This window comes from Piliocolobus tephrosceles, chromosome 16, assembly GCF_002776525.5.
Source record: "Piliocolobus tephrosceles isolate RC106 chromosome 16, ASM277652v3, whole genome shotgun sequence".
In the NCBI taxonomy this organism is placed as follows: domain Eukaryota; kingdom Metazoa; phylum Chordata; class Mammalia; order Primates; family Cercopithecidae; genus Piliocolobus; species Piliocolobus tephrosceles.
The window spans coordinates 29,800,098-29,817,097 of record NC_045449.1 but is presented as its reverse complement, the minus strand read 5'-3'; the positions used below and the strand labels follow the sequence as shown (position 1 = coordinate 29,817,097).

General features: G+C 42.6%; 2 protein-coding genes across 5 annotated transcripts in view; both read left to right on the top strand.

Moving 5' to 3' along the window:
- The window catches only part of SLFN13 (schlafen family member 13), a 73,124-nt gene extending 66,360 nt beyond the window's left edge, over window positions 1–6,764 (top strand). For 2 of the 3 annotated variants that reach the window (XM_023190831.1, XM_023190832.1), the window contains 3 exons: window positions 583–714; window positions 2,198–2,921; window positions 3,117–4,992. In XM_023190831.1, the coding sequence (XP_023046599.1) occupies window positions 583–714; window positions 2,198–2,921; window positions 3,117–3,888 (1,628 nt within the window). In that variant the 3' untranslated portion in view covers window positions 3,889–4,992. Of the gene's footprint in view, window positions 1–582; window positions 715–2,197; window positions 2,922–3,116 lie in introns of all 3 variants that reach the window. The other variant, XM_023190830.1, reaches the window with a different exon arrangement.
- A 4,494-nt stretch (window positions 6,765–11,258) lies between these two features.
- The window catches only part of SLFN12 (schlafen family member 12), a 28,113-nt gene continuing 22,371 nt past the window's right edge, over window positions 11,259–17,000 (top strand). The window contains exon 1 of one of the 2 annotated variants that reach the window (XM_023190826.2): window positions 11,259–11,700. The gene's annotated coding sequence lies outside the window, so the exon portion shown is untranslated. Of the gene's footprint in view, window positions 11,701–11,759; window positions 12,442–17,000 lie in introns of those variants that run through there. The other variant, XM_023190827.2, reaches the window with a different exon arrangement.

Below are 17,000 nucleotides of genomic sequence, written 5' to 3'. Positions count from 1 at the left end.
TAAATCTCCATGCTTTTCATACATGGTAAGTTTTATTGGGTGAGAAAAAACCAAAATGAGATATTTTGTGAATGGTGATTTTCCACAAAAGAAGTAGTAAAGGAAAAACTTGGAAATTGTTTCCTTTAATAAAATCATTGAATTGGAATTTGCTGGAGCCTCATAATAATGATTAGCTCGTACCTCAATTTAGCATAAAATCAACTCTGGGAGACAAGGGCTAGTGTTGGTTGAAGTTTGTTTAAGTGGGATTAGTGGAGGTGCGTGCACAGGGATATAAAAACCTGATGATTAGAACTTAAAGAGAGTGTTTTTTTTTCACTGCAATTCAAGCAAAGAACTATTCAAACATGGAAGAGGGAGCATTATATTGCATGGGGGAACACCATTCAATGTTCGAAAAAGGGCTTTTAATGATGAGTCTTTGGGAACCTGGACATAGAGTCAAGAAAGAGTAAAGCATCTGACTTTGTGGCCTGACTTGTATCATGTTAGATGAAATTTAGACACAGCCTTGTACAGCCTATTGCAGTAGTGAGACATGAAATCATGTAGTGTAAATTAAAATGTTCTTTCTTTCAGAGTTTCCTCCAGACTTTACTGAGGCCTTTGAGTCTCAGTTGAGTCTATCTGACAGTCCTTCACTTTGCAGACCAGTGTATTCTAAGAAAGGTCTGGAACACAAAGCAGATCTACAACGACATTTATTTCCAGGTACTAACTGCCAGTTTTTACATCAGGACAGAGGGAAGTCATTTAATACATTTCGTGGAAAACAAATCCATGAAAGATTGTGTCCTGCAGATCCAGGTGTATACAGTGACAATGCCACAAGCCTCTTGGGGATGAGTTTCAGGTACCTTTAGAAATCATCAGGCCCATTGGTTGCCACATCTGGCTGATTATTAGAAATGCCATAGGAGGTAGTTAAACATGCAGACGTCCAGGCCCACACCAAGAACTTATAAACGCTTAATTTCCAGAGATAAGGCCTGGCCATGTGCATTTGGGCAAGCTTCCCAGATTATTCTGATGCCCTGCTGGGTTTGGAAACCAGTGATCTAGTACAACTACAGGAGCACAATGGAATAATCAGCCACTTCTGGTCTACTTTTCTAGGATGGAGGAATTATGTCTGTAAAAGGAATAAAAATGTTCACCTGGTAGAATATAAGAATACAGAAAAACCACAAATAATTTTCCTTTGGAAGAGGCTAGAGGGAACAGCTCACTAATGCTTCAAAGGTAGCACCAAATAATAATTCAAGCCCATAGACAATGTTAGGTAACCCCTCTCCCTGCTGCCCAAACATTGTTTTAGCAAGGTTTTTTTTTCTCAGAGTTCCTACTTACAAAATGAAACTTAAATTTCTCAAGGAGGGAAATGGCTTAACTTCACATATTGAATATGTTAAGTATGAGATTTGACAGAAGAATATGATACAAAAATATCCTATGTATGTCCAAACATTTATCAAGGGCAAGGTAATTCATGTATAAGACCTGCCTTAGGTCTGTTTACCACCAAATAGTTTCTTTACTTACCTGAGATCTTTATAGTCATTAGCTTATCAGAAAAGTTTTTAAACATTCCACATAAGAATCCAAGATGCAAGAGTAATTGAATATACAGCTTTCACTTTCTCAGGCTCAGTAAATTACATTTCAGTTGACATGCTCCACTGTCCATGAGATACATAGAAGGGTGACATCATTCGTTTTACCAGATTTGTAGGATGTGGGTTAAAGAGAGATGCGCCAGGCCGGGCACGGTGGCTCACACCTGTAATCCCAGCACTTCGGGAGGCCGAGGTGGGCGGATCATGAGGTCAGGAGATCGAGACCATCCTGGCCAACATGGAGAAACCCTGTCTCTACTAAAAATACAAATAATAGCTGGGCGTGGTGGCGGGCGCCTGTAGTCCCAGCTACTCAGGAGGCTGAGGCAGGAGAATGGCGTGAACCCAGGAGGCGGAGCTTGCAGTGAGCCGAGATCGCGCCACTGCACTCCAGCCTGGGTGACAGAGTGAGACTCCGTCTCAAAAAAAAAAAAAAAAAAAGAGATGCACCAGAAGGAATTTCTGTTAAAGTGTACGATTCTTTGGGGGGCTTTCCTCTCCCTTTTAAACGTAACATGTGATTCATACAAAATCACACAAACACAGTGAAAACATCTTTCTATTTTCTTCATGTCTAGTCTCACCAGGACATTTGCGATATACTCCAGAGTCCCTCTGGAAGGAGCTGTCCTCACAGCATGAAGGGCTAGAGGAGTTAATAAACAAGCAAGTGCAACCTTTCTCCCAGGGAATTGTGATCCTCTCTAGAAGCTGGGCTGTGGACCTGAACTTGCAGGAGAAGCCAGGAGTCATCTGTGATGCACTGCTGATAGCACAGAACAGCACCCCCATTCTCTACACCGTCCTCAGGGAGCAGGATGCAGAGGGCCAGGACTACTGCACTCGCACCGCCTTTACTTTGAAGCAGAACCTGGTGAACGTGGGGAGCTACACCGGGAAGGTGTGTGTCAGGGCCAAGGTCCTCTGCCTGAGTCCTGAGAGCAGTGCAGAGGCCTTGGAGGCTGCAGTGTCTCCGATGGATTACCCCGCATCCTATAGCCTTGCAGGCACCCAGCACATGGAAGCCCTGCTGCAGTCCCTCGTGATTGTCTTGCTTGGCTTCAGGTCTCTCTTGAGTGACCAGCTTGGCTGTGAGGTTTTAAATCTGCTCACAGCCCAGCAGTATGAGATATTCTCCAAAAACCTCCGCAAGAACAGAGAATTGTTTGTCCATGGCTTACCTGGCTCAGGGAAGACCATCATGGCCATGAAGATCATGGAGAAGATCAGGAATGTGTTTCACTGTGAGGCAGAGAGAATTCTCTATGTTTGCGAAAACCAGCCTCTGAGGAACTTTATCAGGTAAGCAGTGGGATCTTCCGTTTTTAAGTATTATTTAATCTGGTTTTATATTCTCTGCTAAGTCACCTTCGTCCTTGACAATTGAGTGGTTAAATGATCTGTGATAACATACTGTGCTCAGAGGAACATGATACAATCATTTTCTCCCCTTGTTTTTTTAGAGAAAACCTGAGTGTGTTCTTTTAATTTTTACAGTGATAAAAATATCTGCCAAGCAGAGACCCGGAAAACTTTCATGAGAGAATACTTTGATCACATTCAACACATCATCATTGACGAAGCTCAGAATTTCCGTACTGAAGATGGGGACTGGTATGGGAAGGCAAAAACTATCACTCAGAGAGAAAAAGATTGTCCAGGAGTTCTCTGGATCTTTCTGGACTACTTTCAGACCAGCCACTTAAGTCGTAGTGGCCTTCCCCTTCTCTCAGCACAGTATCCAAGGGAAGAGCTCACCAGAGTAGTCCGCAATGCAGATGAAATAGCCGAGTACATACAAGAAGAAATGCAACGAATCATAGAAAATCCTTCAGTTAATATCCCCCATGGGTATCTGGCAATTCTCAGTGAAGCTAAATGGGCTCCAGGTGTTTCAGGTAGCAAAATAATTATTGAAAACTGGACTGTGGAGCAAATAGTGACCTATGTGGCAGACACCTGCAGGCTCTTCTTTGAAAGGGGCTATTCTCTTAAGGATGTTGCTGTGCTTGTCAGCACCACGAGAGAAGTGGAACGCTATTGGTATGAGCTCTTGAAAGCACTGAGGAAGAAAAGGATTGTGCATCTCAGTGACGCGTCTGATATCTTGGGTGATCACATTGTTTTGGACAGTGTCCGGCGATTCTCAGGCCTGGAAAGGAACATAGTGTTTGGGATCCATCCAAGGACAACTGACCCAGCTATCTTACCCAATATTCTGATCTGTCTGGCTTCCAGGGCAAAACAACACCTATATATTTTTCTGTGAAGTGACTAGTATGAAGAACTTCAAACCAAAATGCTATGTACATGTCTATGGGTGACAGTCTGCTGATGGTAGAAACCTTTCTTTTTAGTTCACAAGTCGGTTAGAGATTTGGACAGAGCTGACACAAAGAGTTTGGAGCTCCCCCATTTCTGGCTCTCCTTTCAGAGATTCCTCCCCCAGCTCTTTTCACCAGCGGTGGTTGCCCCCCATTCTGACCCCTGACTCTTCCAGTCAGAAAGAAACTTTAAAGTTTTCTAAAGGAACTTTAGCTGTCCTGCACAATGCATATCTGTGTCTTGCAGTCTGGGTAAAAGCCATAAAAATAAGAAACTCAGCCTGTGACCTTTCCTCCAAGGCTGGAGTTCTTTTTTTATGTGACTTCATGTAGTTTGTTGCTTTTAAAAATTTGTCCAGAATCGTTTTCTGCAGAAGCATGGTCTGTTAGTAGCTTACAGGCCTAGCAGAAGCAATTGTTTCCTGAATTCTTGACATTTATCTTTGCTGTATTCATTTAGGGCTTGGGAGAGTCCCAAGATAATTCAGTCACTGTCAGAGTAATAATTTTGTCAGAACAAAGAATATCGTTATGATTACTTAATCCTTAAAATTGTGATCTCCAGAGCTTGTTCTCAGAATGACCCAGACCAAGGCTTAATTGTAATAGTGAACATTAATGGTACCTTTACAGAAAATTATAGGCCAAGAGAAAATCCTGGCTTTTAGTAGAAGTTAATATTAGAGACCAAAATCTGGTTCTGAAGGTGTATATCAGCCCTAAGGTGAACGAACTTGGGAAAGATTGTCTTTAAAAATCAATAAGTGTTGGCCGGGCACAGTGGCTTACACCTGTAATCCCAGCACTTTGGGTGGCTGAGGCAGGTGGATCACCTGAGGTTAGGTATTCAAGACCAGCCTGGCCAACATGGAGAAACCCCGTCTCTACTAAAAATACAAAAAGTAGCTGGGCGTGGTGGTGCATGCCTATATCCCAGCTACTCAGGAGGCTGAAGCATGAGAATCACTTGAATCTTGGAGGCAGAGGTTGCAATGAGCTGAGATCATGACACTGCACTCCAGCCGGGGCAACAGAGTGAGACTCTGTCTCAAAAAGAAGAAGAAAAAAAGCAGTGAGTTTATGTTGTTATGTTGTAACATCTCAGCTTAGCTCTATGCATTAATCTATAGCATACCTACTTAAGTTTTATGTCATTCTTGAACTGTGATTTTTTTTTCTATCTGCTTTCATAGTTTGGTGGGCCACTGTTATGGACTGAATGTTTGTGTCCCACTCTCACCCCTAAATTCCCATGCTGAAGCCCCAGCCTTCAGTGTGTAGCTGGGGCTGCTAAGGAAGTAATTAAGGTTACACATAGTCACAGTGGAGAATCTGATCTGCCAAGATTGGTGTCCTTATAGGGAGAGACCCCAGAGAACTTGTTCCCTTCCTCCCTGTGCACACAGACAAGAGGGCATAGGAGCACACAGAGAGATGGCAGCCACCTACAAGCTAGGAGGGGAAGCCTCATAATGAACCACCCCCCGCTGGCACCTCTGTCTTGGACTTCCAGCCTCCAGACTGTGAGAAATAAATTTCTGTTGGTTCAGCCGCCCAGTCTGTAGTGTTTTGTTATTGCAGCCTGAGAACACAGCTGTATGATCATTCATCAAACTAAAAACACTGATACTTAACAATGCTAATGCAATTACTTATTTGCTTTTCAGTCTCTACAAAACATTCTAAAACACTAATCTAAATACTAACAATAAAATTTTGCATAACTAATGAAAATTAAGAAACTACATGCCCAGTATTCCATTTATGAGTAATCCTATTTGACTGATTTCCCTCCATATTATAAGTTTTGAACTCTTCTGCCGGTCTTCCTCTTACTTGTGTTAACTCATGGAATTGCGGTTATCTAGCCTTGAAATTGTAGGCTCTTCTAACTTGAGCAAAAACTGACGGATCAGCAAAATAAGGAGAAAAATATTTCTTTCTTCTGGTTGCATTAAATGAGATATAGCCCAGCACCAAAACTCTATCTTTGTAAATGTTCTTAGTAAACTCCCTGGTCTTTGGAGTTACTTCAGCCTTTGAGAGTAATTCTTTAAAAGTCTAATTCTGACTGGTTGAGTCTCTCTATATGATTTATTGGCCTAGTAATATTTGAAACAGTATCATATTTTAAAATGTATAAACACTTATGAATTTTTGTTTAGACCAAACAGGATTACTAATGCTTTCTTTTTTCATATTAACGAGGAAATGTTTAGCTTATATGTTTATTACATTTCTGTTTTAAATAAAAAATTGAGAGTTTGTGTCTCATTAAACTGGAAAAAAAAAGGTTCTGTAAAATAAATGATTAAATGGAGGAAAAGGAGAAGACTGAGGCCAACAACTCCATGACACAGCCAAAAATGAGCCAGTAAAAGGTTAAGCAAGATTAACTTTAATTTTTGTTTTAAAGAGAAAAGGTCTCACTATGTTGCCCAGGCTGGGGGGTAGTGGTGTGATCATAGTTCACTATAGCCCTGAACTCCTGGGTTCAAGTGATCCTCTTGCCTCAGCCTCCCATTGCTGGGATTATAGGCATGAGCCACTGTGTCAGGCTTAATTGGGTTTTGATGGGTGCCTGCCTCTCTCTGTGATCTGGCTCTAATCATACAGGACCTGTTTCATTAAAGATCTGAAAATCTACCCAGCCATTGTAAAATGAAACAAAATGCTTTTAAAATTTAAATTAGCCTTTTATTTTAGTTTAGAAGAACAGAAAAGTTGCAAACATAGTACAGAAAGTTCCTGTATACCCTCACTTAGCTCCCTCCTTTTTAAAACAAACAAACAAACAAACAAACAAACAAACAAACCTAGATTATTTCCATTAAGATTTCTGAGAATTCCAGGAATGCTTCCGTGTTTCACAGATCTGTCCTCATAGTCTCCGGCCACTTCTTGCTATGGAGTGCTGTACCAAGACCTCTGCTAGTTTCTAGTTGGCTTGACATAATGACTTCACTAAACTTCTTCTGCTCCTCTGAATCTCAAGCGTGGAAAGAGGTCACATCTTTTGTTTCACAAATTAACAGTCAACACCTGGGCCTACTTTCAACAAAGCTTAGTAAAGCCTTGAGAATAGTGAAAGACAAATATTTAAATTACATATTAGCAGGAGGCTGAGGTGGGAGGATCCTATGAGGCCAGCCTGGGTAGCACAGCATGACCGCCCCCCCCACCCCACGCTACTCCAGAAGACAACAACAAAAAATTATCTGGGTGTGGTGGTGTGCTCCTGCAGTCCTAGCTATTCCAGAGGGCTGAGGCGAGAGGATCGTTTGATTCCTGGAGTTCAAGGTTGTAGTGAGCGATAATCAAGTCACTGCATCCTAGCCTGGGCATTAGAGTAAGACCCCATCTCTAACAAAATAATAATAAAACAATCAAAAGTTTAAAATTGGGTATTGGATGTCAGTGTGCCCAGAGGCCTTTGACCACAGATGATCTTGACGCAGCCTTCTCTCGCCTTGTCCCTGTGCCTCTTTCTACCATTTTTCTTCCTGAGATATTTGAAAGTAAGTAGTGGACAGGGCTCCCATTGACCTCTAAATACTTCAGTGGGTGTTTCCTAGAAGGATATTTATAGCACCATCATCAAAATCAGTAAATTAACACTATTATCTAATCTATAGACCTTATTGAATTATATCAGTTGTGCCACAAGTGTCTTTATGGCACAAGAGAAAAAATTCTGGTCCAGGATTTGATCTAAGATGATGCGTTGTATTGAGCTTTTATTTCTTTTAAGTCTCATTTAATCTGGAGATGCTAATCAGTCTTTGTCATATCCTTGACACTATTGAAGAGGACTGGCCTATTATTTTGCAGAGTATCTGATTTTGGGTCATTCCATGTGTTCTCATGATTAGATTCAGGTTATGCATTTTTGGTACGAATACCATAGAAGGGCTGTTATGGTTCTCAGTCCATGGTATTAGAAGGCATTCGATAGTGATTAGTTCCATTCCTGATGATGTTAACTCCAATCATTTGGATAAGGTGGCGTCTGCCAGGTTTCCCTACTGTGCAGTTACAATTTGCTTTTTGTAATTAATAACTTGTATGTATGTGCGTGCGTGTGTGTGTGTGTGTGTGTGTATGTCTGTGGGGTGTTTTTGCTTCTGAATGCATAATATTTGAGATTTTTTTCTAATTAAAGAGTAATTATTCAAAGAGTTCAAAGAACTGATACCGATCACATTCTTTGACCCCACATGCAAATACATTAGAAACTAGTAATAAAACAGTGACTAGAAAAATGTTCATATCTTTTGGAATTAAAAAAGTGTTTAACTCATGGATCAAAGCAGAAATTCTGTAACCGTTGTCACAGCGAGTTCTAACTAGCAAGTTTAAGGAGGAGAGAATTTCAGTTTCACTCAAATGCTTTCCTAGAAAGAGGAAACAGTTCCTAACTAATTTCATGAGGCTGGCATAATCTTGATAGCAAGTCTGGTAGGTAAAGTATGAGAGGAAAATTGCAGGTCATTGTCACTCAAATATCCACATGAAAAATTCTAAACAAAGTTTTAGTAAAGGAAATCCAACAATATGTAAAAGTGATAATACATCATGACCAGGGTGGTTTAAGTCAGGAATTCAACGTTGATTTTGGCATTAAAAAATCAATCATCAGGCCCAGAGAGGTGGCTCACTCCTGTAATCCCAGACTTTCTGGAGGCTGAAGGAGGAAAGATCCTTCAGGCCAGGAGTTTGAGTCTGAACTGAGCTATGACTGCATCACCGCACTCCAGCCTGGGTGCCAGACTGACACCGTGTCTCAAAGAAAAAAAAAATTAATCAGTGTTATTCACCACAGATTAAGAGTTCAGCTGGGCGCGGTGGCTCAAGCCTGTAATCCCAGCACTTTGGGAGGCCGAGACGGGCGGATCACAAGGTCAGGAGATCGAGACCATCCTGGCTAACACGGTGAAACCCCGTCTCTACTAAAAACTACAAAAAACTAGCCGGGTGAGGTTGCGGGCGCCTGTAGTCCCAGCTACCTGGGAGGCTGAGGCAGGAGAATGGCTTAAACCTGGGAGGCGGAGCTTGCAGTGAGCTGAGATCCGATCCGGCCATAGCACTCCAGCCTGGGTGACAGAGCGAGACTCCGTCTCAAAAAAAAAAAAAAAAAAAAAAAAAAGAGTTCAAAAGAGAAAAATCACATGATCATCTGAATAGATGAAAAAACTTTTGATAAAGTTCAGCATCCATTCATGATAAAGACTCTTAGCAAATTAGAAGTATAAAACACTTTTGGAAATCAACAAAGGGAATTTACGGCATAAACAAACAGCAGGCCAGCATGGTGGCTCACACCTGTAATCTCAGCACTTCCAGAGGCCAAGGCAGGAGAATCACCTGAGCCCAGGGGTTAGAGACAAGCCTTGGCAACATAGCAAGATCCTGGCTCTACAAAAAAATAAAATAAAATAAAATAAAATTTAAAAATTAGCTGGGTTTGGTGGTGTGTGCTGTAGTCCCAGCAATTGGGAGGCTGAGGTGAGAGGATCACTGGAACCCAGGGAGTTAAGGCTGCAGTGGGTTAAAAAAACCCAAGCCCCCCGCCAAAAAAAAAAAAAACCTATACAGAATAGCAACACAACGTTCAATGTAAACTTTGATATGGTGTTTTACCTCTGAGGAGAGGCTTATTGTTAATAATCTTTAGCCACATAAGGGGTTGACAGACGTTCATACTTTTGTTCTTTATACCTTATACATATTCTATAAATATTATCTTATTTCTACTCAATAGTTAATAAAAACATAATTTAAAAGTTCTGTGAATGTTTTTACTCTTCTCACTTCTGAGGGGTCTTTTGGGATATGCATTTTCCATTTCAAGTTGATCTGATATGTCATGCCTGCCACACACATTCTCATGGGAACAACTTCTTAATCTTTTTTGTTTCTGCCTTGGAAGCCATCCTGGTATTCTGGGAAAATCCCTGCACTAGCATTTTCTTTTTTCTTTCTCTCTCTCTCTCTCTCTTTTTTTTTTTTTTTTTTTTTTGAGATAGAATCCCTTGCTCTGGGATGGAGTGCAACCGTGTGATCTTGGCTCACTGCAACCTCTGCCTCCTGGGGTCCAAGCGATTCTCATGCCTCAGCGCTCCCACCCGCTCCCTAGTCCACCACAGTAGTTGGGACTACCAGACACACACCACTATGCCCTCTCACCATATTTCCCAGGCTGGTCTTGAACTCCTGAGCTAGGGGAATCCACCCACTTCGGCTTCCCAAAGTGCTGGGATTATAGACGTGAGCCACCACACCTGGCCTGCACTAGCTTTTTCTTTTTTCTTTCTTTCTGTTTTTCTTTTTCTTTTTTTTCCCCCAAGACAGAATTTTGCTCTTGTTGCCCAGGCTGGAATGCAGTAGTGTGATCTTGGCTCACCGCAACCTTCGCCTTCCAGGTTCAAGTGATTATCCTGCCTCAGCCTCTCGTGTAGCTGGCATTACAGGGGTCCACCACCATGCCCGGCTACTTTTCTTGTATTTTTAGTAGAAACGTGGTTTCACCATGTTGGCTGGGCTGGTCTTGAACTCTTGACTTCAGGTGATCCACCCACCTCGGCCTCCCAAAGTCCTGGAATTGTAGGCATGAGCCACTGCTCCCAGCCTACACTAGCATTTTCTAAGCCAATGACTGAAGAATAGTTTTTTCACTTCGATAAGACTGTATCCGTAGGGCTGGTGTCTGGATCAGATGAGATGAAGAAAAGCACAGCTATGTGCTTTCAATGTTTACGTTATTTAATGTGAATAGGTACTCTTCCTAGGTACCTTAAGATTTTAGAATAGGCAGTAGGCAGTTAATGCAGTCCAGAGTGGGGTAGGTGGAGTTTGCGGAGAAGGAGCAACTCAGACTTGCAAATTCCCCTGTGATGAGTCATTTTGGCCTGTGTACATTTCAAAAGCTATGTATTGAGACACCAATTCTCAGACAAGTGAGCAGGAAAAACATGTATTACCGTAATTACCATAATAAGGGGGCTAAAGGAAAGTAAAGTGGCAGGAGGGCTGTATCCAGCGAGACCAACCCTTGGAGCATCTCAACTAAAGGGATCTCCCAAATGACCTCAAGATGCTCCCTACACTGCCAGGGTTAGGTATTTGAATCTGTCTCTCCTGGAGCAATCCGCTCCTTGCACCTTTGTCCTCTCCTGTTCATCCACAGCTGCTCTGACTTGGTTCCTGGTGGCCACTGTGCTTTTAAAAAAGCAAGAAGGCAGCAAGGCTGCTCTGGGAATGCGAGGAAAGCTGGAAAGGTTGAGTCACCCCTTTAAGGGCATGGTAAGAAAGCCTAGTATTTCTTCAATTTTGATGAACCAAAATAGTGACAATTGCGCAAAGGCGCAGAGTCGATAATAAAGAATGTGGACACTTCCGGAGCGCCAACTGCCCAATAGAAATGCAGGCCACTCTGGGAAATGGGCAGCCGGAGGGCGGGACGAGGAGGGCTGGAAAACAGAAAAGGATTCACATTCTTTACACTCTGTGGAGAGTGAGCCGACGGACTGTAGCCTGCGCCTCGACAAGTTCCTTTGTTCTTTGTTTTCTTTAAATTACCTTTTTTCCTTTTTGTCTTAGAAAATAAACATGGATGAAAATGAAACGAGATCTCCCTAGAGATCACTCAGAGCTGTTCTCGTAGGTTTTTCACTTCCCGTTGCTCAAGGGCCCACGCTGGCATCTGGGGTGTGCTTGCACCTGCAAAGAATCCAGCTTCTAGGGAGCAGCGCGAGCTGGTAAGTTGATCCTGCTCCATCGCTAAACCTTCCAGCTTTAGTTTTTCATTTCTGGGGCGTCTGCTGGCTCTGGAGGAGGTGGGGCACTGGTAACACAACCCCACAACTCCCGGGAAGACCCCTCACCCCTATCCCGGGCTGTTTTCTCTCCCTTCTGGGGCGGGAGAATAAGAGTCTGGAGGAAAACCCCAACTTGCCACACTCAAGTAACAAAAGGACCAGAGGCCACTTCCTTTGCAACCTCTCCTTTCCTAAGTGACAGATGAAAAACTGAAAATACCTCTGATTGGTCCCCTCCCACAACCAATCAGGCCAGTCTCCAGGGCTAAGTCTTCATTTGCATAGGGGTGTAACTTTGTAACTTCGCTTTCTGCAACCAATCAGATGTTTGCAATAAGGCATAACTTTGTAACTTCACTTCAACCTCCTGTTGATGCTTTCTGCAACCATTCAGACTGATCTCGGGCTCCTACTTCATTTACGTTGTGTGCACACCAAGTAACCAGTGGGAAACCTTTAGAGGGTATTTAAACCCCGGGAAATTCTGAAACCGGGCTCTTGAGAGCCCCTATCCTCCGGTCTGCTCCCACTCTGTGGAATGCACTTTCGTTTTCAATAAATCTCTGCTTTTGTTGCTTCATTCTTTCCTTGCTTTGTTTGTGTTTGCCCAATTCCTTGTTCAACACGCCAAGAACCTGGACACTCTTCACTGGTAACGTATTTTGGCAAGCCAGCCAGGAGGTAAGCCCGAAGTCTGGGATTTATTTTTCTTCTTTCCCTTTTCTTTTCTGCTCCATACAGGGGAATCTCTCTCTTTTTCTTTTCCTTTCCAACTTGGGATCCTTGGTAGGCAGCGCCTAGACATGCAGGCGACTGCAGGTTTCTGGCTGGGGGCTACTCTCCAGTGCTGCCTTGAAGGCCAAGGCGTGAATGGGGATAGTTGCCCTGCCCAGAAGCGGGAAGGACTCTTTTTTTTTTTTTTCTTAATTATACTTTAAGTTCTAGGGTACATGTGCACCACGTGCAGGTTTGTTACATATGTATACATGTGCCATGTTGGTGTGCTGCATTTACATTAGGTATATCTCCTAATGCTATCCCTCTTCCCCTCCTCCCTCCCCACAATAGGCCCCTGTGTGTGATGTTCCCCTTCCTGTGTCCAAGTGATCTCATTGTTCAATTCCCACCTATGAGTGAGAACATGCGGTGCTTGGTTTTCTGTTCTTGCAATAGTTTGCTGAGAATGATGGTTTCCAGCTGCACCCATGTCCCTGCAAAGGACTCGAACTCATCCTGTTTTATGGCTGCATAGTATTTCATGGTATATATGTGCCACATTTTCTTAATCTACTCCAGTCTGTTACTGATGGACATTTGGGTTGATTCCAAGTCTTTGCAATTGTGAATAGTGCCACAATAAACATACGTGTGCACGTGACTTTTCTGTCTTTTCTGGTTGTGGTCCCTGATCCCTATGTGTGACACAGCTTCTCCAGGGCGAGCTTACAGGTGTTTCAGGTGACTTAAACCTTCTTTCCTTGTGTTAAATTCTTCCCTTCCCCTACTCTACTGCTAAGGACAAAAGAAACCCACCTAGCCTCCATTTCCTATCATTAAAGTTCATGGCTATCACTCTAGTGGAATGGGAATCATGGGAAAGCATGGGCTTATCAAATTATAAGGATGCTAGAAGTCAAGGCCTTCATCCAGAGACAAAAGGAAACCTCATAATATGGCCATTGCCTCTGGAGGGAAAACATATAAAGTGGCACTGGTTCTCACCTAAGGTCAAAGACGTCTGATGCTCTAAGATTGGACCCTAAAGGGGGATGCTCTGGATGCTCTGGGGGATCCTCTGGACCTCAGCCTCTCCAAGGGGGATTCCTTTGGTAGAGGTTCTTAGGCCTAGTACTAAGCCCTCTTTAGAATTTTCTCTTGCAGTTGCAATACTGTTTGGCCCCAATATTGTTTGGAATCTGGAGTTTACAGTTGAATAGGAAAGTGGGAGGGGTTTGCATGTATGCAGGCTCTTGTGCTGCTGTTCTTCAGCAGGGGTTCTGATGGGTGCTGTTTGGCCCCAGTGTTCTTTGAAGTCCGAGGAAGTTTGACCTTTAAAAATCAAGCTACCATGGAAACTGCTGACTTATAAATTGCAAAAGTAGTTTATAGCCAATGTTTGGTTTTTCAAATTCATATTCCTGGGAAGACAATCAAAGCTTCAGGTACATTTGGCTACCCGATGGGCCATTTAAGCATTTACAAAGGGATTTTATTCAATGTCATGTTTAATGCATGTTTTCTTGTTGTATAAAAACTTTTCCCATGATTATGCTACAGTGTACTTTCACCAGGTAAAGAAAGTTTTTTATGGTTCACTGAGAACAATCAACCCCTTCACAATCTAGAACCCATAGGTTAGATGTTCTCAGAACATCTACTGTAAAGGCCGTAGTTACACAACAGACTTTAAATTCTTTTGAGAAAGTTAGGATAGAATTGACTGAACAGAGAAGTATCTGTGCAACTGCTGGCACTTGGAGTCTATGGAGAAATACATTAAATGAAGATTAAGAGATTCAGTTGTAGGGGATTAATGAAGAGATTGTTTACTTAAGTTAGTAGATTCTTTATTTAGTTCATTATTTGATCTATTTAATTTTAGGTGGTTTGATTTATGGGGACACTGGGCAAGGAGCATCCTCCAGACTCTCAGTATTATCCTCCCAATAGTCATCATAATAATAGGCTCCCTGGTGCACTGTATTCTCTCAAAGGTTTTCAATGTTTGAAATGCAGCCATCTCTAGAATGTCAAATGGTCTCTCTTCAACTGGAATGGTAAGAAGTGCAATAAATATGCGATCATGAGGTTACCGTAACCTATGAATGATATGCTGAGACTGAAAACCCAAAATGACGGTAACTGAGAGCGGCGCTAAGGCCTTATGTTTTGGTTACACTCTCACCTAAGTGAGAACCTGAACAAAAAGGGGCAATTTTTAAAAACAAAATTATGAGAGGCCAGTATTTTGGACTGAGCTCATGTGCTAGGCCCCAACAGACCAAACCAAACCAAAATGGAGTTGCTCATTCTAAGACTTTAAGGAAACACATAGATCCTAGAACAGACCAAGTTTTGTTTTTCTCCTGCAAACAGAATGTTTCAGTGACCAGCACAATCTCCACCGGTAACACTTTCCTGTCTCTGTAGCAACTTCTGTCAAAACTGCAGGCTGTTGAGGACTTAGGAATGGTGCACTTGGAAGCTATAGGTTGGGTGGAACTTTTGCTCCTGCATAGGCTGGGGAGCACCTGAAAGAGCTGTGGGACCAGTGAGCCAGGGATCTGCAGTGTTGGAGCAGAGCTAGAGAGGCAGGGAGGGCAGAGTGCTCTATGGTCAGGCCAGGCTTGGTGGGTGTCCAGAGCTCCCAGGGCTGCCCATCCTCCTGGAGTCCTGAACATGCGGGGAGTTGGGGAATAGGTTCTTTAGATGAAACGTGACCAGGCACTGACGAACTTCATTGTTATATCCTAAAAGAAAAACCAAGCACCCTCATACTCTGCTGGTTTATCATCTAGAAGGTGGGAAGGATGAGAGCAGTGCTGTCCTGAACTAAATGCAAAGTGACGTCCTAGGAGGGCAAAGAGTGTTGCATGATTTTTGTTTCCTAGGAGGTAGCTCTTACAACTTCTGTCCCACCCTGTGTGCAGTTCCTACTAACCTGCTGTTCTGACATAACTCTAAGGAGATCTGAATGCCGTCTCCTTTCCCATTAAAGAGAGTCAACAACATAGCCTAAATACTGAGTGCAGGTCTGATAGAATTTCCCCTGTAGTCAAAAGTATAAAGGATTTCAGTGGAAACATCTAACCTGTAAACCTAGACCCAAGGTTTAAGGGAGGCCAGTAAGTTTTAGGCCCTAGGGATTTGGTAAGCTCAATCCCCAGCTAATTTTTTAAGGATTGTGTTCCAGATGTATGCTTGAAGGCAGTGATTTTGAACTATGGAAAGTTTTACACAGCTGCAGGTGTTGGACTGGGGTGTCCAGGATCCCAGGCTAGTCCACAAGCACTGGGTCCTCTATAAGATGGCTCAGCTGCAGCTCCCATGGGTTCCAAGTTTCCCAGTTGTACGGGCACCCTCCTTAATCAATCTGAGGGTGAGATGTGATTTCTGTCCCCTTCTGTGTATGGTGGGTTATCCAAAAAAGTTCACACAGAGCTGGGCCTGATGTAGACAGTGCAAAAACGTGGGTTGGGAGAAAAGGGGACAGGACTCTAGTTACAGAGGCTGCAAAAAGAATCGGGGAGCAGAGCAGAGGCTGCTTGGTGAGGCATTACCAGAAAATTGTAGGACTGGGGCTGTGTGCTTGGCTAGAAGTGGAACTGATTCTCCTGCAGCCTTTATGGGTAGAGATGGAGAATCTCTTCTGTCTGATCAACAGGGAAGGTGGACTTGCCTTTGGGGCAGCCTCGTGTGTAAGAAATGTGAAGAAATTGGGTCTAAAGAACACAAATTGTGCTATAATACTATGGAGAAAGCTCAGCATGGCAGAGATATACATCTTCCTCTGCTTTCTTGAGTAATTATGCCATATTGAGACTATTACTGAGTTTTAAATTTAAACTTCAATGATTGTGCTTACCTGGCTTCACTGTTGTTCAACTACCAGGAGTCAAGTCCTCCTCCCTTAGATTCTCTTTTTTTGGAATCTCTCTGGGTCATGTTCAAATGCTTTCTTCTATGGACCCAGGCCCAGGGAGCCTATTTGAATGAATGCTAGGTCCAATATCTCTTAGAAGGCAGCCCTCTTTTGGGTCCCTCTGAGTTTTCAGGAAATACCGAGGGAAAGATGCTGCTTTCTAATAGCTTGTATACCACATCCTCTTCCCCCTAAAAGGTACAGGGCAAAGTGCTGTAATCACTACTAAGATAAATTTGCTAGAGAAAAATCTGATACAATTATTTGGGAAAATATTTGACAATATATATCAAAATCTTTAAACTTTTTGTCACTTAATACAGTAATTTAACTTTTACGAACTTCTGTCTCTCTCTGTGTGTATATATACACTCTATATACTTACATAATTTCAGTTTAATTATGTGCCTAAGGCACAAGTTCAAGTATAACCTTATGTTTCACCATGAACCTTTATTTCCACAGATTCAGACTCTTTCTTCTCTTACATAATTTTTCCCTTTCAAGGTTCTATTTCTTATATCCTGAAATCTGGCTTCTTTTCTCTCTGCCTCTTCTGGCTTCCCATACTCAATTTAACCATCTTTATATATATCTG